This window comes from Macaca fascicularis, chromosome 2, assembly GCF_037993035.2.
Source record: "Macaca fascicularis isolate 582-1 chromosome 2, T2T-MFA8v1.1".
NCBI classification, from domain to species: Eukaryota; Metazoa; Chordata; class Mammalia; order Primates; family Cercopithecidae; genus Macaca; species Macaca fascicularis.
In genome coordinates this window covers 1,826,834-1,843,873 of record NC_088376.1, presented here as the reverse complement: position 1 = coordinate 1,843,873, position 17,040 = coordinate 1,826,834, and the positions used below count along the sequence as shown (strand labels likewise).

Genomic DNA, 17,040 nt, shown 5'->3' with positions numbered 1-17,040 from the left:
ACAAAACAAAACAAAAAACTATACCCCTTGATTTAACATGGCTATTTAAATTCTCCCCAATAGCATATTTACTCTTAAGATGTGTCAATTCTTCAGATAGCTCATCCCATCTTTTATTGGGCCATTTTCCTCTGAAGATGCAAAATATGTGGGTGGAGGCTGGAAGGTAGGAGGCTAAAACAAACAGAATCGCACGGAATCTCCTTTTTTTTTTTGAGACGGAGTCTTGCTCAGTCGCCCAGGCTGGAGTGCAGTGGTGCAATCTCGGCTCACTGCAAGCTCCACCTCCCGGGTTGACGTCATTCTCCTGCCTCAGCCTCCCCAGCAGCTGGGACTACAGGTGCCCGCCACCTCGCCCGGCTAATTTTTTTGTATTTTTAGTAGAGACGGGGTTTCACCGTGTTAGCCAGGATGGTCTCGATCTCCTGACCTCATGATCCGCCCACCTCGGCCTCCCAAAGTGCTGGGATTACAGGTGTGAGCCACCGCGCCGGGCTGCACGGAATCTCTTTTAACTTTATGGGCAAGGTGGGGAATCATTAGATTTGAGCGCACCCCACTCATGTAACTGTTTTACAAAATAAAATTATTCAAGTAACACACGAATTTTTTTTTTTTGAGATGGATTCTTGATATATTTCCCAGTCTGGTCTCGAACTCCTTGCCTCAAGCGATTCTCCCACCTCGGCCTTCCAAAGTGCTGGGATTACAGTTATGAGCCACCGCGCCCGGCCAGTAATGTTTGTTTAAAAATAAAAAGATAAATAAGAAACTCGAAGTAAAGTCTGCTTTGACCATCGTGCCCATCGTTCTCCTCTCTGAAGGTAACCATTACCAGCGTTTTGAGCACACTTTTCCAGTCTCCTTTCTATATGTCTTCTCAACTCTATTGCATATACAGAGTTTCTTTTTATACACATGACACCTCTTGGGGTCTCACTAAGACGCTAACGGGAGACGTGATGGCCGATTTATTTAAGGAAAGCAGACTAAATAATCGCTGATGAAAACCCACTGGGTGTCAACCCTGCGCTAGGTGCTTTCTTTGGCATGAAGGGTTCTGGAATTTCACTCGCCACAGTCGGTGAGCTGAGCCATTAGTCTAGAGGCTGGGGGGCGGGGTCGGGGAGAGTCGCTTCAAAGCGAGGAGGCAGGGTTTGTATTTTGATGGGACCTAACAGAGCGCGGAGCAACTGCGAAGCAGAAAAAAATACCGTTACCAGAGTTGGCCCTGTCAATAAAGCTCGCGAAGCTGAAATGCGAAATATCTGCCAAGACGGAAGCTTCCTTCGGAATGTAGGAATCGACACTGCGCCTGCGAGACTAGCCTTGGAGCCCGGAGAGGAAAGCACCAGCAGTGGCAAAAACGATGCACCGGGCAGGCAGCAACCGAGCAGCCAACCGGAGAGCGGGTAGAGCTCCGGCCCGGTAGGCAAGTGCGCCTGCGCAGACCACTGGAGGGGGCCGGGAGGGGCGGGGCTTGGGGGCGGGGCTTGAGGGGCGGTCAATGCGCCTGCGCACACCGCGCGGCGAGGTGGGGGAGGGCGGTCCGTGTGTGTCTGTGTTGTTGTTCGGCGGCGGCGGCGGCGGCGGTAAGATGGCTGCCCACGGGGGCTCCGCGGCGTCCTCGGCGCTGAAGGGGTTAATTCAACAGTTCACCGCCATCACCGGTAAGAGACGCGGTTACCGGAAGGTGGAGGGGGGGGTCCGGAGCGGGCGGCGGGTCTGCCCCGGGCTTCCCCTCACCTTCAGGCATTCCTCCTTCGGGCTTTACCCACAGCTCCCGTCCTCCCTCCTGAGGAAGAGGCGACGACGGCGTCGGGGTCTCCGGGTTCAGGCGGGAGACAGCCCCCGCGCTCCCGAGACCCTCGTTCTCTGTCTCCTAGTAGTGTGGAGGGAGATCCCCCAGCCCCCCGCCAGCCCAGACCTGGGAATGGGCCGAGTCCGCCGCCCCCGCCGGCCCGGGGACCCGGGGGCGGGAGGAGTGGGGGGCCGCACCCGGGCCACCGCCCTCCTCCTCCTCCTTCATCATCTCCCTTCTCGGTGCAGCCCTGCGGGGCGGTGCGTCTCCTCACCTCCGTTTTCCTTTCTTCCCCGGCCAGGTCATCCTGCCCCGGTCCCCGGCCTGCCCTTCCCCTTTCCGGGCCCCTCGGAGCCATCGCCGTGGCCCTGGCGGGTTCGGGCCCTCCCGCCTTCACGGCGAGGCCGGTGGGTTCGGCCGTGCCCGTACACTTCCCGGGGGATAGGCCGCCAGAAGGGGGGGGCCGAGGAGGACCCGGGGACTGCGGCTTAGAGGGAAGAATGAGGGGGACCCCGAAGCTGAATCGGGGAGGCCTGGAGGAATCCTGGGTGGCGTTTCCCACCTCCCCATAATAAAATCATAAAGACGGAGACGATGGCGCCGGGGCCTCCTGCTGATAAGATAGGGATGGCGGCAGAAACTTCTTTGAGAGAAAATCTGTTTCTGGGTGTCAGTATCCCCGAAACCCTAGGCCTAGGTTGTTCTCTCCCTTTGGACCCCTGCGAAGGGCACACGCAGATCCTCTTACCGCCTGGAGGAAAGGCCCTAAAGCCATTCTCTGAATTCTGTCTTGTTTCTCTCTGATGGTGCTGAACTTTTCTTGCATGAGTTATTAGAGGGCGGAGCAAATGATGAAGTGCTCTGTGGAGGGATTTGAGGGAAGAGTACTCCAGTGTGCCTGAGTGTAATTTTGCCGTTCTAGTTTGTCATTTTGGAAGGAGGTCAGAATGTTAGTTCCCTTTCTCAACGGATCTGTACTTTATCTCGGAATGTGTTAGATGCGGAGAATGTTTCCATGTTAATGTTCCTAGAGTTTAACGTGGAGTATCTGGTTAAGTAAAATTTTATATTGTTTTAACTACTACAGGCTGTATACTAGTTAAAGTTTTATATTAAAGCTAGCTTTATTTTTTTGCTTTGCAGTGATAACGAGATATTTGACGCATTGTTATCTAGCTTGTGGGCATGGAACATCAGGTCAAAGTTAGTAAAGTAAAATTTGTAATGAAATTGGGGTGAGGAGTTACATGATAACTTCTCTTAATATTTTTAAACTTTGTGATTGGATTATTGAAGATATAAAGGATTGAATTATTAAATATATAAAGGATTTCGTAATGTCTAACAAATCATTGCTGTGGAGAAGATTATTGTGTATATAAGTTAGTGTTGATGCGTTATGCTTATATAGAAAAATTTTCGCAGTGAATCTGATAGAGAAGTGAATATCACTATTAATCCTTTCTTTAGATTTCCTAGAGATAGTTTATGATGCCACTTGGGCCTGGCGCGGTGTCTCACACCTGTAATCCCGGCAGTTTGGGAGACGGAGGCTGGAGATTCACGTGAGGCAAGGAGTTAGAAACCATCCTGGGCAAAACATAGTGAGGCCCCATCTATACAGAAAAAAAAAGTGAGCTGGATGTAGTGGCACCGACATGTAGTCCCAGCTACTGGGGAGGCTGAGGTGGGAGGATTGCTTGAGCCTAGGAGTTAAAGGCTGCAGTGAGTTGATCATGCCACTGCACTCCATCCCTGGCAGGAGAGCAAGACCATTTCTCAAAAAACAAAAAGAAGGAAAAAAAGCCACATTATTATTATTATTTTGAGACAGAGTCTCGCTCTGTTGCCCAGGCTGGAGTGCAGTGGTACGATCTCGGCTCACTGCAACCTCTACCTCCCGGGTTCAAGCGATTCTCCTGTCTCAGCCTCCCTAGTAGCTGGGACTACAGGCGCCTGCCACGAGGCCCGGCTAATTTTTGTATTTTTAGTAAAGACGGGGTTTCATCATGTTGGCCTGGCCGGTCTTGAACTCCTGTCCTCAAATGATCCACTCACCTCAGCCTCCCAAAGTGCTAGGATTACAGGCGTAAGCCACCGTGCCTGGCCCTAAAAGCCACTTAATTAATTTTCAGTTTCTTATGCTAATTACTAGTCTTCCCAAACTCTGATTGGTTTAACGCCACTTTACTACTTCTGTTGCAACATTTTTATTAGGTGCACAAAAAAACCAAAGTGTGATGAGGTGAATTGACTCACTTAATTGCTTTAATTCTGTTTCTGTTAGTCTACACAGCTTGATTTCTGGATCAAGTTGGAGGCCCTCCATCAGTAGACAATGATGTCTGAAAATCTACAGAGGGAATATACCTCAGAGTGTTCCTGAAATACTGTGAATTTCTATTGATAATTTTTGGGATTCTTCTTACAAGTTAGTGATTAACCATTAGAAACACATGATTGGTTTCTTTTTGCCTTTTTTACATGCCTTAAAAAGAATTTTTTTGGAGTTCTCTCCACATATGTTTAAATCATAGTGTTTATGATTAAAAGGTATTTTACATTTATTAATTGCTGGATGAATTATAGTGACCTTAATCACTTATGCTCTGATTTCACAGAGGTTTTACTTGGAAGCTCAACATTCTTGTAAAAACAAATGCATCATCAAAAATGTGAGTCCTTATTCCTTAGGCAGGAGGGAAAAAAAGAAAAAGAAAAAAATTAAAATAAATGTGAGTCTTATCTTTTCTTTGGCATTTAGAAATAGAACGGAAAATTGAAAGATTTTAGAAAAGTCTTATTTCTTACTGAATAGAACAGATCTCTCTCTGATTCAGTGAGTATGACATAATGACTGAGTTTTGATTTTTTTTTTTTTTTTTTTTTTTTTTTTAAGAGATGGAGGTCTCCTCTCTTTGTTGCCCAGGCTGTTTTCCAACTTCTGGGCTCAGCCATCCTCTTGCCTCAGCCCTCCCAGTAACTGGGGCTACAGGTGCACATCAGTGTGCCTGGTTCAGTAATGGCTGATTAAAAAAAGAGATTATTAAAAAGACAATATCATAATAACTTTTTTTGTTGTTGTTGTTTTGAGATGAATTGGGTCTTACACTGCCACACAGACTGAAGTGCAGTGGTCTGATCATGGCTCACTGCAGTCTCCTCCTCTTGGGTTCAGGCGATCCTCCCCCCTCAGCCTCCAGGGTAACTTTCTATATTTTTTGTGGAGACGGGTCTCACTTTGTTGCGCAGGCTGGTCTTGAACTCCTAGGCTCAAGCAGTCCACCCACCTTGGCCTCCCAAAGGGCTGGGATTACAGGCGTGGGCCACTGCACCTGGCTGAAATAATTTTGATAAAAGGGAAAAGAACTAATCCTCCTTCTCACAACAGCAATATTTGTTTTACATATTCCACTTCTTGTTTATATACTTATTTTTACATTGTAGATCATAGTATATACAATTTCTGAGATTTTTTTTTCTTTTCTTTTCTTTTTTTTTTTTTTTTAAAGATGGTCTTGTTCTGTCACCCAGGCTGGAGTACTGGAGTACAGTGGCACAGTCATAGCTTGCTGCATCCTTTACTGAATGGGCTCAAGTGATCTCCTGCCTCAGCCTTCAGAGCAAGTTAGGACTACAAGCGTGTGCTGCCATGCCCAACTAAAAGACACAGTTCTGGAATTCTCACTAACATTATGCCATAAACAGTTTTTGCATGGTCAGACTGATAAGCAGGTGGCCAAGAGAAGTTACGACCTTTGTAGTAACCATACTGAGAAGCTATATACAGCATGGTTTGCCATTTATGCTTGCTTTTTGGGTCCCCCCCACAGAATTTCACTAAGTCACCCAGTCTGGAGTGCAGTGGCGTGATTTCAGCTCACTGCTGCCTAAGAAAACCAGTCTTGTTACTTTTATAGTCATTCCACATTTTACAATGCTACTGTTTGATCTCCTCTGATTTATCATACATGGCTTTGAATTACTGTTGAACACTTTCAGAAGTCATATCAATTCTCAAAACATGAAGGAAAAATATGCGGCTGGATCTATTCTGAAATAGCAATTTTTAAAGAATGTTTTGAAGCTGGGTGTGGTGGCTCACACCTGTAATGCCAAGCACTTTGGGAGGCCAATGCGGGTGGATCACCGGAGTTCAGGAGCTTGAGACCAGCCTGGCCAACATGGTGAAACCCTGTATCTGCTAAAAATATAAAAATTAGCTGGGCATGGTGGTGCGCGCCTGTAATCCCAGCTACTCAGGAGGCTGAGGCAGGAGAATCTCGTGAACCCAGGAGACAGAGGTTGCAGTGAGCCGAGATCGGGCCACTGCACTCCAGCCTGGGCAACAGAGCGAGACTCTCTCAAAAAAATAAAATAAAATAAAATAAAATAAAATAAAAGTATTTTGAGCCATGCAGTATTCCATTAGCACCAACTTTGGGCTGACATGTACCACACATATAACTAGTGCACATGTATAATCAGAATAATTCATGGAGTGAAGGTGAGGGATACATAGACACTATAGAACAGGTGCAAAATAAACTAGAAGGTAAGGACAGATGTGAGGGCATAGAAAGTAGAGGCTAAGAAGAGTACAAGAGGTTACTGGTAGAGAAATTCATAGAGCTTTGTGCATAGTGGCAATCACATACTTCAGAAAATTATAGAACCTCAGTTGTAGAAGAGGCCTTAATCTTTCAAATTGTTGAGTGAGTACATATTTATTATAAAAATTAGGAACTGTCATGTTTATAGTATTTAGCTTGATGGCCAATTTCCATTCATATTCCTTTTTTTTTTTTTTTTGAGACGGAGTCTCACTCTGTGGCCCACGCTGGAGTGCAAAGGCATGATCTTAGCTCACTGCAGCCTCTGCCTCCTGGGTTCAAGCAATTCTCCTGTCTCAGCCTCCTGAGTAGCTGGGATTACAGGCATGCGCCACCGTGCCCGGCTCATTTTGTATTTTTGGTAGAGACTGGGTTTCTCCATTTTGGTCAGGTTGGTCTTGAACTCCCGAACTCAGGTGATCCTCCCGCCTTGGCCTCCCAAAGTGCTGGGATTATAGGTGTGAACCACTGTGCCCAGCCTCATTCATATTCTTTCGTACGGAACATTTCCTTTCTCTTGGGTTAATATTAAAATGTGAGGCCGGGCACGGTGGCTCAAGCCTGTAATCCCAGCACTTTGGGAGGCCGAGACGGGTGGATCACGAGGTTAGGAGATCAAGACCATCCTGGCGAACACGGTGAAACCCCGTCTCTACTAAAAAATACAAAAAACTAGCCGGGCGATGTGGTGGGCGCCTGTAGTCCCAGCTCCTCGGGAGGCTGAGGCAGGAGAATGGCGTAAACCCGGGAGGCGGAGCTCGCAGTGAGCTGAGATCCGGCCACTGCACTCCAGCCTGGGCGGCAGAGCGAGACTCTGTCTCTAAATAAATAAATTAAAAAATATTAAAATGTGATTAAGTTCTCTGTGTCTGGAAAGGTGGTCACAGTATTATAGATGTTAAGATAAAACTTCAGGAATTTTAACAATAGTTTCAATAGGTGATAATTAAGTTTCAGAATTTCTTTTTTTTTTTTTTGAGACCAAGTCTCACCCTGTCACCCAGGCTGGAGTACAGTGGTGCGATCTTGGCTCACTGCAGTCTCTGCCTCCCCAGTTCAAGTGATTCTCCTGCCTCAGCCTCCGTAGTGGCTGGGACCACAGACACGAATGCCCGGCTAAATTTTTTGTATTTTTAATGGAGATGGGGTTTCATCTTGTTGGCCAGGCTGGTCTCAAACTCTTGACCTGAGGTGATCCACCGACCTCAGCCTCCCAAAGTGCTGGGATTACAGGTGGGAGCCACCACGCCTGGCTGAAGTTTCAGAAATTTAAGGGAGGTAATTTTGAGTTGCGAATGGAATCTTATTAGTAAATTCATTATTTATTGTTAGACTGCTATGTGCCAGGCGTGGTTCATATCTTAAGGATACAATTGTGAGCAAGCCATGGCGTCTGTCCTCAGAAAGCTTAAAGGTTAACAGGAATAGAGACACATGAATAGGTATTAGAATCCAGTGAGAGAATGGTAGGGAGCTAATATGGGAGCACTAAAGAGGGAGGTCAAGAAAGGCTTCCCAGAAGAAATAATTTTTTATCTAAAATCTGGAAGATGTTTCTGGTAGGAGGAACGTGCAGAGACTTGGAAGAGAATTGGGCAGACATATATACAGACAGAGATGAGAGAGGTGAGACAGTAGGTTTAGGGAATTGATAATTCCAAATGAGTAAAGCACAGCTAGTGCAATAAATGGACTTCAGGAGATAAATGGGAGATTGGATTGGGCCTTGTAAGCCATGTTAAAAAAAATCTTGGCTTTATTCTGAGAATAGTGGGGAGTCAAGGGTTTTATTTAGAAGAGTGAGACTGGGCACTGTGACTTACACCTATAATTCCTGCACTTTGGGAGGCTGAGGTGGGAGGATCCCTTAAGGCCAGGAACTTGAGATCAGCCTGGGCAGCATAGTGAGACCCCATCTCTACAAAATATATTAAAAATGTATTTATTAAAAAGGAGTTACATCTGATTTGGCCTTTTTTTTTTTTTTTTTAAAGAGTTACTTGGCTGTAGTGGAGAAGAGATAGGTTCAGAGATCAGTATTGTATAATCAGTATAATAAATACTGTTGTATTAACCCAGGAAAGATAGATAGTGGTGTCCTGAAAAAAGTTAGTGGCAGAGAAGTGGACTCCAAAAGATAAGGGAAGAAATCAGAGTTAAAATGAAGTTTAGGATTCTGTTTTGGACACCTAGGTATGTAACAGTGCTATTTATGAAGGTATGGAATAGCAGAAAGGTGTGGGGAGAAGGTGGTTAGCTCAGTTTTGGATAAGTTAAGGTGCTGCTGATAAGACTTCCAAATGGAGCTGTTCAAGCAGGTGAATATTTGGATCTAGAAAGAAGTGTGAGAAATCTGTCATATTGATGGCAGTTAAAGTTATAAAAATGGGGCCGGGCGCGGTGGCTCACACCTGTAATCCCAGCACTTTGGGAGGCCAAGGTGGGTGGATCACCTGAGGTCAGGAGTTTGAGACTAGCCTGACCAACATGGTGAAACCCCATCTCTGCTAAAAATACAAAATTAGCCGGGCATGGTGGCGTGTGCCTGTAATCCCAGCCAATCAGGACATTGAGGCAGGAGAATTGCTTGAACCTGGGAGGCGGAGGTTGTAGTGAGCCAAGATCGCTCCATTGCTCTCCAACCTGGGCGACAGAGCGAGACTCTGTCTTTTTTTTTTTTTTTTTTTGAGACGGAGTCTCGCTCTGTCGCCCAGGCTGGAGTGCAGTGGCCAGATCTCAGCTCACTACAAGCTCCGCCTCCCGGGTTTACGCCATTCTCCTGCCTCAGCCTCCCGAGGAGCTGGGACTACAGGCGCCCGCCACCTCGCCCGGCTAGTTTTTTGTACTTTTTAGTAGAGACGGGGTTTCACCGGGTTAGCCAGGATGGTCTCGATCTCCTGACCTTGTGATTCGCCCGTCTCGGCCTCCCAAAGTGCTGGGATTACAGGCTTGAGCCACCGCGCCCGGCCAAGAGACTCTGTCTTAAAAAAAAAAAAAAGTTGTAAAAATGGCTGAGGCAAGGCCTAGTGGCTCACACCTGTAATCCTAGCACTTTGGGATGCCAAGGTGGAAGGATTACTTGAGGTCAGAAATTCAAGAGCAGCTTGGACAACATAGCAAAGAGCCTGTCTCTACAAAAAGTAAAAAAAAAATTAACTGGGCCTGGTGGTGTGTGCCTGTAATCCTGGTTGACTTGGGAAGATTGCTTGAGCCCAGAACTTTGAGAGTACAGTGAGCTATGCTCCTGCTGCTACCCTCCAGCCTGGGTGACAGAGAGAGACCTTGTCTCTAAAAAAAAAAAAAAATTAGGAAAAGAGAAAGGATGGCATCTTGCAGGAGAGAGTGTAGTGTGGGAAATAGTAGACTCCAGGACACAATGCTGAAGGGACACCAACATCTGGGGGACTGCAAAGAGGAAAGTGCAGAGAAGACTCAGGAAAAACCAAAGATGTAGGAGGAAAACCAGGAGAATATCATGGCACTTAAAACATCAGGAGTGGCCACGCATGGTGGCTCACACCTGTAATCCCAGCACTTTGGGAGGCTGAGGCGGGTGGATCACACGAGGTTAGGAGTTTGAGACCAGCCTGGCCAATATGGTGAAACACTGTCTCCACTAAATATACAAAAAATGAGCTGGGCATGGTGGTGAGTTCCTGTAATCCCAGCTACTCGGGAGGCTGAGGCAGGAGAATCGCTGGAATCTGAGAGGTGGAGCTTGCAGTGAGCCGAGATCGTGCCACTGCGTTCCAGCCTGGGCAAGATGAGAGTGTGACTCTGTCTCAAAAGAAAAAGAAAAGTGAAAAATTATTTTGTAAATGGAATAATGATTACTCTCTAATTTGTCCTTTGTTTAGCTAACACAATTAGCTTCAAGGTGGCTCTCTTCTGTCCCTGTGGTACTTCAGAATCTTAGTGTTGGTACAATTCACGTAAGTGCTCCAAGGTACTTTGGGTTTATCCACTCAGCCTGTCAGGTGGATAAGTCAGATGGGGGTTGAAGGCCAGGCAGGTAAGCAACTGGTCTCCAAGACTGGGATTGTCCTGCTATGCCCCACCTTATGTTCCCTGAGGCTCTGAGCCGAGTTTCAGGCCTCTGCCATGTCCCTACTCTTCCATGCCCCAGCTCCACAGTTTCCCAAGGATACAGTGAAGCCAGCTGGCACCTGATGGTCAGGCAGGAGGGGAACAAGTACCCCAATGCCCATCACAGCCAAGAAAAGAGGCACAGTGGCCAGGCCACAATCTGGAGCGGGTGAGGGGGCCAGCTCCACCCATCCCAGTGGGATGCCTGGCCCTGAAGCTCCAGAGAGGGTCCGCTGGCCCACACAGGCACTATCCACACGCTCCTCTCAGGGACCGGCTTGTTGGAGGGCTTGTTGCCAATGTTCTTATACATGATAGATGCTCAGTAAATGTTTGCTGGCGTGGAAACATTTACGCGTTGCGGCGGCCTGCCAGTTTAGCCCACGTGCCTGGCCTTCTGCCCTCCCTCCCCAGGGCAGCTGTACCTCAGCCCCTTGTGGTAGAGATGATCCCCAGACCAGGTGGTGACGGGCCCCGTTAGGTTGGGCTGTTGTGTCCTCTGGCTGTGGCTTGGTCAGGCTGGCGTGCAGCCAGGCGAGGACTTGGCGGGCTGGGCTGCCTATAGCCTAATCTGTTTTTAGTCTCCTGTTTTCCAGAATGTCATGTAAGTGGAATCACAATATGTAGCCTTTTGAGTCTGGCTTCTTGCTCTTAAGCTTTTGCATTTGAGATTCATTCATGTTGTCGTGGTTCGTAGTTCCTTCCTATTTATTGGGGAATAGTATACCATTGTATAGTTATACTGTGGTTTGTGTATGCATTTATCAGATGAAGGATACTTTCCAGTTTGGGGATATTATAAATAAAGCCAGAAACAGTAGTGTACAGCTGTGTGAGTATCTTTTGAAAAATACCTAGGAGTGTGTTTATTGGATCGTATAATAATAGTTATATTAACTTTCTAAGAAGCTGACGAATTTGTGGCTTTCTGGTATAGTGGCTTTCTAAAGTCGCTTTGGAAAGTGTAGTGGCTTTGAGAGGCTGTGGGAGGATTGCTGGAGGCCAGGAGTTTGACGCCAGCCTGGACAACAAAGGAGACCCCTCCCCATCTCTATTAAAAAAATAAGAATAGGCCGGGCGCGGTGGCTCACGCCTGTAATCCCAGCACTTTGGGAGGCCGAGGCGGGCGGATCACGAGGTCAGGAGATCGAGACCATCCTGGCTAACACGGTGGAACCCTGTCCCTACTGAAAAATAGAAAAAACTAGCCGGGCGTAGCGTCAGGCGCCTGTAGTCCCAGCTACTCAGGAGGCTGAGGCAGGAGAATGGCGTGAACCCGGGAGGCGGAGCTTGCAGTGAGCCGAGATGGCGCCACCGCACTCCAGCCTGGGCGACAGCGAGACTATGTCTCAAAAAAAAAATTAAAAAATAAAAATAATAGTAATAATAAAAGAGAGTTCCAGTTGTTCTGCATTCTTGCCATCATTTGGTATTTTTAGTTGTCTTTGTTTTTTTCTTTTGGTACAAGATCTCACTCTCTTGCCCAGGGTGGAGTGCAGCCGTGTTGTCGTAGCTTTCTGCAGCCTCAAGCTCGTGGGGTCAAGTGATCCTCCTGCCTCAGCCTCCTATGTAGTTGGGACTACAGGCACACACCACCATGCCCAGCTAATGTTTTATTTTCTGTATAGATGAGGTCTTCCTGTGTTGCCCAGGCTGGTCTCAAACTCCTGCCTTGGTCTCCCACAGTGCTGGGGTTACCGGTGTGAGCCTCCACGCCTGGGGTTGTTTTGTTTGTTTGTTTTTTGTTTTTGAGATGGAGTCTCACCCTGTCATCCAGGCTGGAGTGCAGTGGCGTGATCTCGGTTTATTGCAACCTCTGCCTCTTGGGTTCAAGCGATTCTCCTGCCTCACCCTCCCAAGTAACTGGGACTACAGGCGCACACCACCATGCCTGGATAATTTTTGTATTTTTATTAGAGACAGGGTTTCACCATGTTGGCCAATCTGGTCTTGAACTCCTGGCCTCAAGTGATCTGCCCGCCTCAACCTCTCAAAGTGTTGGGATTACTATGAGCTACCATGCCTGGCCATTTTTTTTTTTAAAGCTATTTCAATAAGTGTGTAATGGTATGTCATTGTGGTCTTAATTTGCATTTCTCAGATGACTAATGATACGGGGCATTTTTCATGTAATAACGTACCATCTATAAATCTTTTTTTTTTTTTTTTTTTTGAGATGGAGTCTCGCTCTGTTGCCAGGCTGGAGTGCAGTGGTGCGATCTCGGCTCACTGCAGCTTCCACCTCCCAAGTTCAAGCTGTTCTCCTGCCTCAGCCTCCCAAGTAGCTGGGATTACAGGCGCCCGCCACCACACCCAGCTAATTTTTTGTATTTTTAGTAGAGATGGGGCTTTCATCATGTTGGCCAGGATGGTCTTGATCTCCTGACCTTGTGATCCTCCTGCCTTGGCCTCCCAAAGTGCTGGGATTACGGGTGTGAGCCAACGCGCCTGGCCACCATCCATAAATCTTTCACGCCCCAACTTTTAATTATTAGATTCAACAGACATAAAATTACTCTATCAAATTGCTGTAAATGTTTCTGAATGCTTCCACTGGAATTTGTATTTTTATCTTGTCACAGACTAGTAAGAGATAGCTGGTCTAAGGACTACCGTTTGGGTAGCACTGGCCTAGGTGATGGCAGAACAGGAACTGGAACTCGGGCATCTTGGCTTCTAGGCGCATGCATTTCCCACCATTAGCACTAGTTCCCGCACCACTGGTTCCTTTTGTGAACTGATGAATGTTTGCCTTATCTATCCCCTAACTTAATAATTTGATTTATCTGTACTCACTTCGTGTTTTTTGGTATGCATTTAAAAATGTTTTCAATATTTGAAAACTTAAAAACTCCAAGATTAGAGGCTGAGGTTAAAATTTCAGCTTATTTCTCACAACTATCATCCACTCCCATATCCTTGGCAAGTAGTTTAGCTTACTTTGGTATCATTGCTGGGGAAAATGTGGAACAGAAAAGTAACCTCTTATCCCTGTCATTTCTGTACAGGGATGAGGATGATTGTTTTAAAAGTCTCTGTGACTGCTGTACTTTGGTTTCTGGATGGTAGTGAAGAGATGATCACTGTCCTTCTTTTGGCACTGAGAGTAGTGGACAGTGTGCGTAAGAATATAAACTAGAAGATAGCAGCATGAAAATGGCCATCATAAATTGTGTGCCACGGCTGGGTTAAGTAATGCCCTTTGGTGCCATTCATTAGCAAGTGTAAGACAGATGGAGAGAAGGACAGATAAAGGAAGTTTCAGAAGGGGGTTCATGTGGTGAGAAACAAAGTAGGACTCCTGTCATAGGGTATAGATGACTGGATTAGATTAAGCTACCCTGCCGCTGCCTACAATATTGGAGCCTCAAAATAAGCCCGTTTTTAATTTGTTTTTTCTTTTTTTGTTTTTGAGATGGAGTCTTGCTCTGTCACTAAGACTGGAGTCAATGGCGCAATCTTGGCTCACTGCAACCTCCACCTCCCAGGGTCAAACGGTTCTCTTGCCTCAGACTCCTGAGTAGCTGGGATTACAGGCGCGCATCACCACGACTGGCTAATTTTTTTGGTACTTACAGTAGAGATGGGGTATCACCATGTTGGCTGGTTTCTCCTGACTTCAGGTAATCTGTCCACCTTGGCCTCCCAAAGTGCTGGGATTACAGACATGAGACACCGTGCCCAGTCCCAATAAGCCCATTTTTAACAAGTTTGCAAATAGTTTAAATCTGTAAACTTGTCAAACTTGTTTTATTAGCCCCCGCCTAAAAAAAAAAAAAAAAAGTTATGTTCTTCTAACTGCAGTAAGATAGAAGTCCAAATTCTTTACAGCTGATCCATCAGTAATTGTTAAATACCTCTCGGGTATATAGGTAAAATGTAGGTAAAATGTGTAACTTCACTAAACTTGTTTATCACTGTTCCTTGCCTTACATCATTTAGCCCTCCTTACTTTTCAGCCTCTTCCCTTTCAGTTAACCTTCACTTCTTCATATTCCTCTGTGTAGCTCAGTGATAGTGTTATTGGCAATTGCAGTAGGACAGTTCTATCCATTCCAGAAGTTGAACACTTTTAGTTGCCTTGCTGACAAATTACAGCAAATTGAGTGGTTTAACACACATTTATTCTGTCATGGTTCTGGAGGCTGGAAGTCTGAAATAAAGGTTCGAGTAGTCTTTTGGGGGACATTTTTCAGTCCACCACATCACCCCTGGCTTCTCTCCACGAAATTCCAGTAGTGTCCCCAACTCCCCAGGCATGAAACACCAAAAATGGTCTCTCATGTTACTGAATGCCTCCAGGGCTTCGACACTGAGAACCACCGGGACCTTTAATTCTCTTTCAGTTAGCTCCTGTTTCTAAAATGATTCACTAAGTGTTACGCTAAGAACAACTGATGATACAGGAACAGATGGCTTAGTTTGGCTTTATTTAAGAAAGTGAATGGTATACTTTGCTTCATGGACTTCTTTCTAGCACTACCTTTGTTCAGACTTACCAAGATTTAGCATGTGCTTCCTTTTTAAAAAATCTGCGTATGTAGTGGCACTTTTTTTGGAAAGCTCTTGCAGGTCACTGTCCTGACAGAATCCAAAGATGGAAGTCATCCTGTCACATTATTTATTTATTTATTTATTTAGAGATAGGGTCTTGCTCTGTTGCCCAGGCTGGAGTGCAGTGGCGTGATCTTGGCTCACTGCAACCTACGCCTTCTGGGTTCAAGTGATTCTCCCACCTCGGCCTCCCTAGTAGCTGGGACTACCGACGCCCACCACCAGGCCTGGCTAATTTTGGTTATTTTTAGTAGAGATGGGGTTTCGCCATGTGGGCCAGGTTGGTCTCCAACTCCTGGCCTCAAGTGATCCGCCCACCTCGGCCTCCCAAAGTGCTGGGATTACAGGCATGAGCCACCACGCCTGACCTCAGATTGTTACCAGTGGTATGGTAGCACCATCTCGGGAATATGCTCCCTAAAGGTTAGGTTCCCACGTTAAATGGTTGTGTGAAGACTGTAGAAAGGATGGCAAAATAGTCTTTCCCCATCCTCTAACTCTGGACCCTGAGTGTTGACATCATCTGCCCCAAAATATTACAGTTGTTATTTCCTTTACTATAGTTTTATTTGTTGTGCGTTGTAATGCCATTCGCTGTAGAATCCTTTTAATAAATTCTCTTGTAATGTTTAACTCTATAGACCTATGAATCTTAGAAATTTTAGAATACATACTGTACTTCTCTTTATATCAGCTTCTATATCAGCTCTCAATGCTTCTCAGTCACACTGGAGTGCTGTTACAGATTTCTTTGAAGCAGATCCCTTGCATGTATCATTTTGTTCTCTATGCATACCATTCACTTTCTAGTGTAACAGTTTTTTGCTGTCTTCATTGTACTGCTCTTAAAAAAAATGAGTGTTTAACTTGAATGAGACACATGTTCATAGCATCAGATGAGTGAGAAAAAGAAAAATGAGATGTCTTTCTCTGCCTGTTTACTGTCAAAAATGTATTTCTCCATAAGCTATATATATTCACACTTTATACGTCCATGTCATTTACATATAGAGTACTGTAAACTTGGGACTGTCTGTCCATCTCCCTCCCTCCCTCCCTCCCTCTCTCCCTTCCTTCCTTCCTTCCTTCTTTGTCTTGTCTTCTTTTCTTTCTTGAGACGGAGTCTTGCTCTGTCACCCAGGCTGGAGTGCAGTGGCGTGATCTCGGCTCACAGCAACCTCTGCCTCCTGGGTTCCAGCGATTCTCCCACCCCAGCCTCCTGAGTAGCTGGGATTACAGACTCCTACCATCATGCCCAGCTAATTTTGTGTTTTTAGTAGAGACAGGGTTTCACATGTTGGTCAGGCTGGTCTTGAACTCCTGACTTCAAGGGAGCCACCGTGCCTGGCCAGTCTATTAATAGCTAACTGCTAATTGAGAGGTATCCCAAGTTCTTTAATGTGAATTTTTTTTTTTCTTTAAGAGACAGGATTTTACTCTGTCACCCAGGTTGGAGTGGTATGATCATAGCTCACAGCAGCCTCAAAACTCCTGGACATAAGCAATCCTTCCACCTCAGCCTCCCGAGTAGCTGGGACTATAGGCACTTGCCACCACGCCTGGCTAATCTTTTTATTTTTTGTAGAGATGGGAGTTTTTTACCATGTTGCCCAGACTGGTCTCAAACTTGTGACCATGTTGCCCAGACTGGTCTCAAACTTGTGAGCTCAAGCAATCTGTCTGCCTCCGCCTTCCAAAGTGTTGGGATTACAGTGTGAGCCACCACGCCCAGCTGAATTCTCTTTTTTTTTTTTTTTTTTTGAGACGGAGTCTCGCTCTGTTGACCAGGCTGGAGTGCAGTGGCCGGATCTCAGCTCACTGCAAGCTCCGCCTCCCGGGTTTACGCCATTCTCCTGCCTCAGCCTCCCGAGTAGCTGGGATTACAGGCGCCCGCCACCTCGCCCAGCTAATTTTTTGTATTTTTTTGGTAGAGACAGGGTTTCACCGTATTAGCCAGGATGGTCTCGATCTCCTGACCTCGTGATC

The 17,040-nt window shown here is 46.2% G+C and overlaps 2 protein-coding genes across 9 annotated transcripts in view; one reads left to right on the top strand and one right to left on the bottom strand.

Moving 5' to 3' along the window:
• Positions 1-956: 956 nt before the first annotated feature.
• Positions 957-2,623, bottom strand: LOC102141643 (uncharacterized). Its single transcript, XM_074030692.1, has 3 exons — positions 2,550-2,623; positions 1,747-1,795; positions 957-1,633 (listed from the first exon to the last, which is right to left on the bottom strand). Exons 1-3 carry the CDS (start codon positions 2,574-2,576, stop codon positions 1,098-1,100), a joined length of 612 nt encoding a protein of 203 aa, XP_073886793.1. The 5' UTR covers positions 2,577-2,623; the 3' UTR covers positions 957-1,097.
• Positions 1,567-17,040, top strand: part of UBXN7 (UBX domain protein 7) — an 81,411-nt gene continuing 65,937 nt past the window's right edge. For 6 of the 8 annotated variants that reach the window (XM_045387262.3, XM_074030676.1, XM_074030675.1 and 3 more), the window contains exon 1: positions 1,567-1,670. In XM_045387262.3, the coding sequence (XP_045243197.1) occupies positions 1,598-1,670 (73 nt within the window). In that variant the 5' untranslated portion in view covers positions 1,567-1,597. Of the gene's footprint in view, positions 1,671-4,088; positions 4,233-13,969; positions 14,124-17,040 lie in introns of those variants that run through there. The other 2 variants (XM_074030674.1, XM_074030673.1) reach the window with 2 other exon arrangements.

What these genes read in the sequence shown, in the direction of transcription:
- LOC102141643 (XM_074030692.1), bottom strand. Translation starts at nt 2,576, where the DNA reads ATGGCTTTAGGGCCTTTCCTCCAGGCG. An exon ending in TAGGGCCTTTCCTCCAGGCG is followed by an intron (nt 1,796 to 2,549) that starts GTAAGAGGATCT and finishes CCTCTTCCTCAG; the next exon opens with GAGGGAGGACGGGAGCTGTG. An exon ending in CGAAGGAGGAATGCCTGAAG is followed by an intron (nt 1,634 to 1,746) that starts GTGAGGGGAAGC and finishes TAACCCCTTCAG; the next exon opens with CGCCGAGGACGCCGCGGAGC.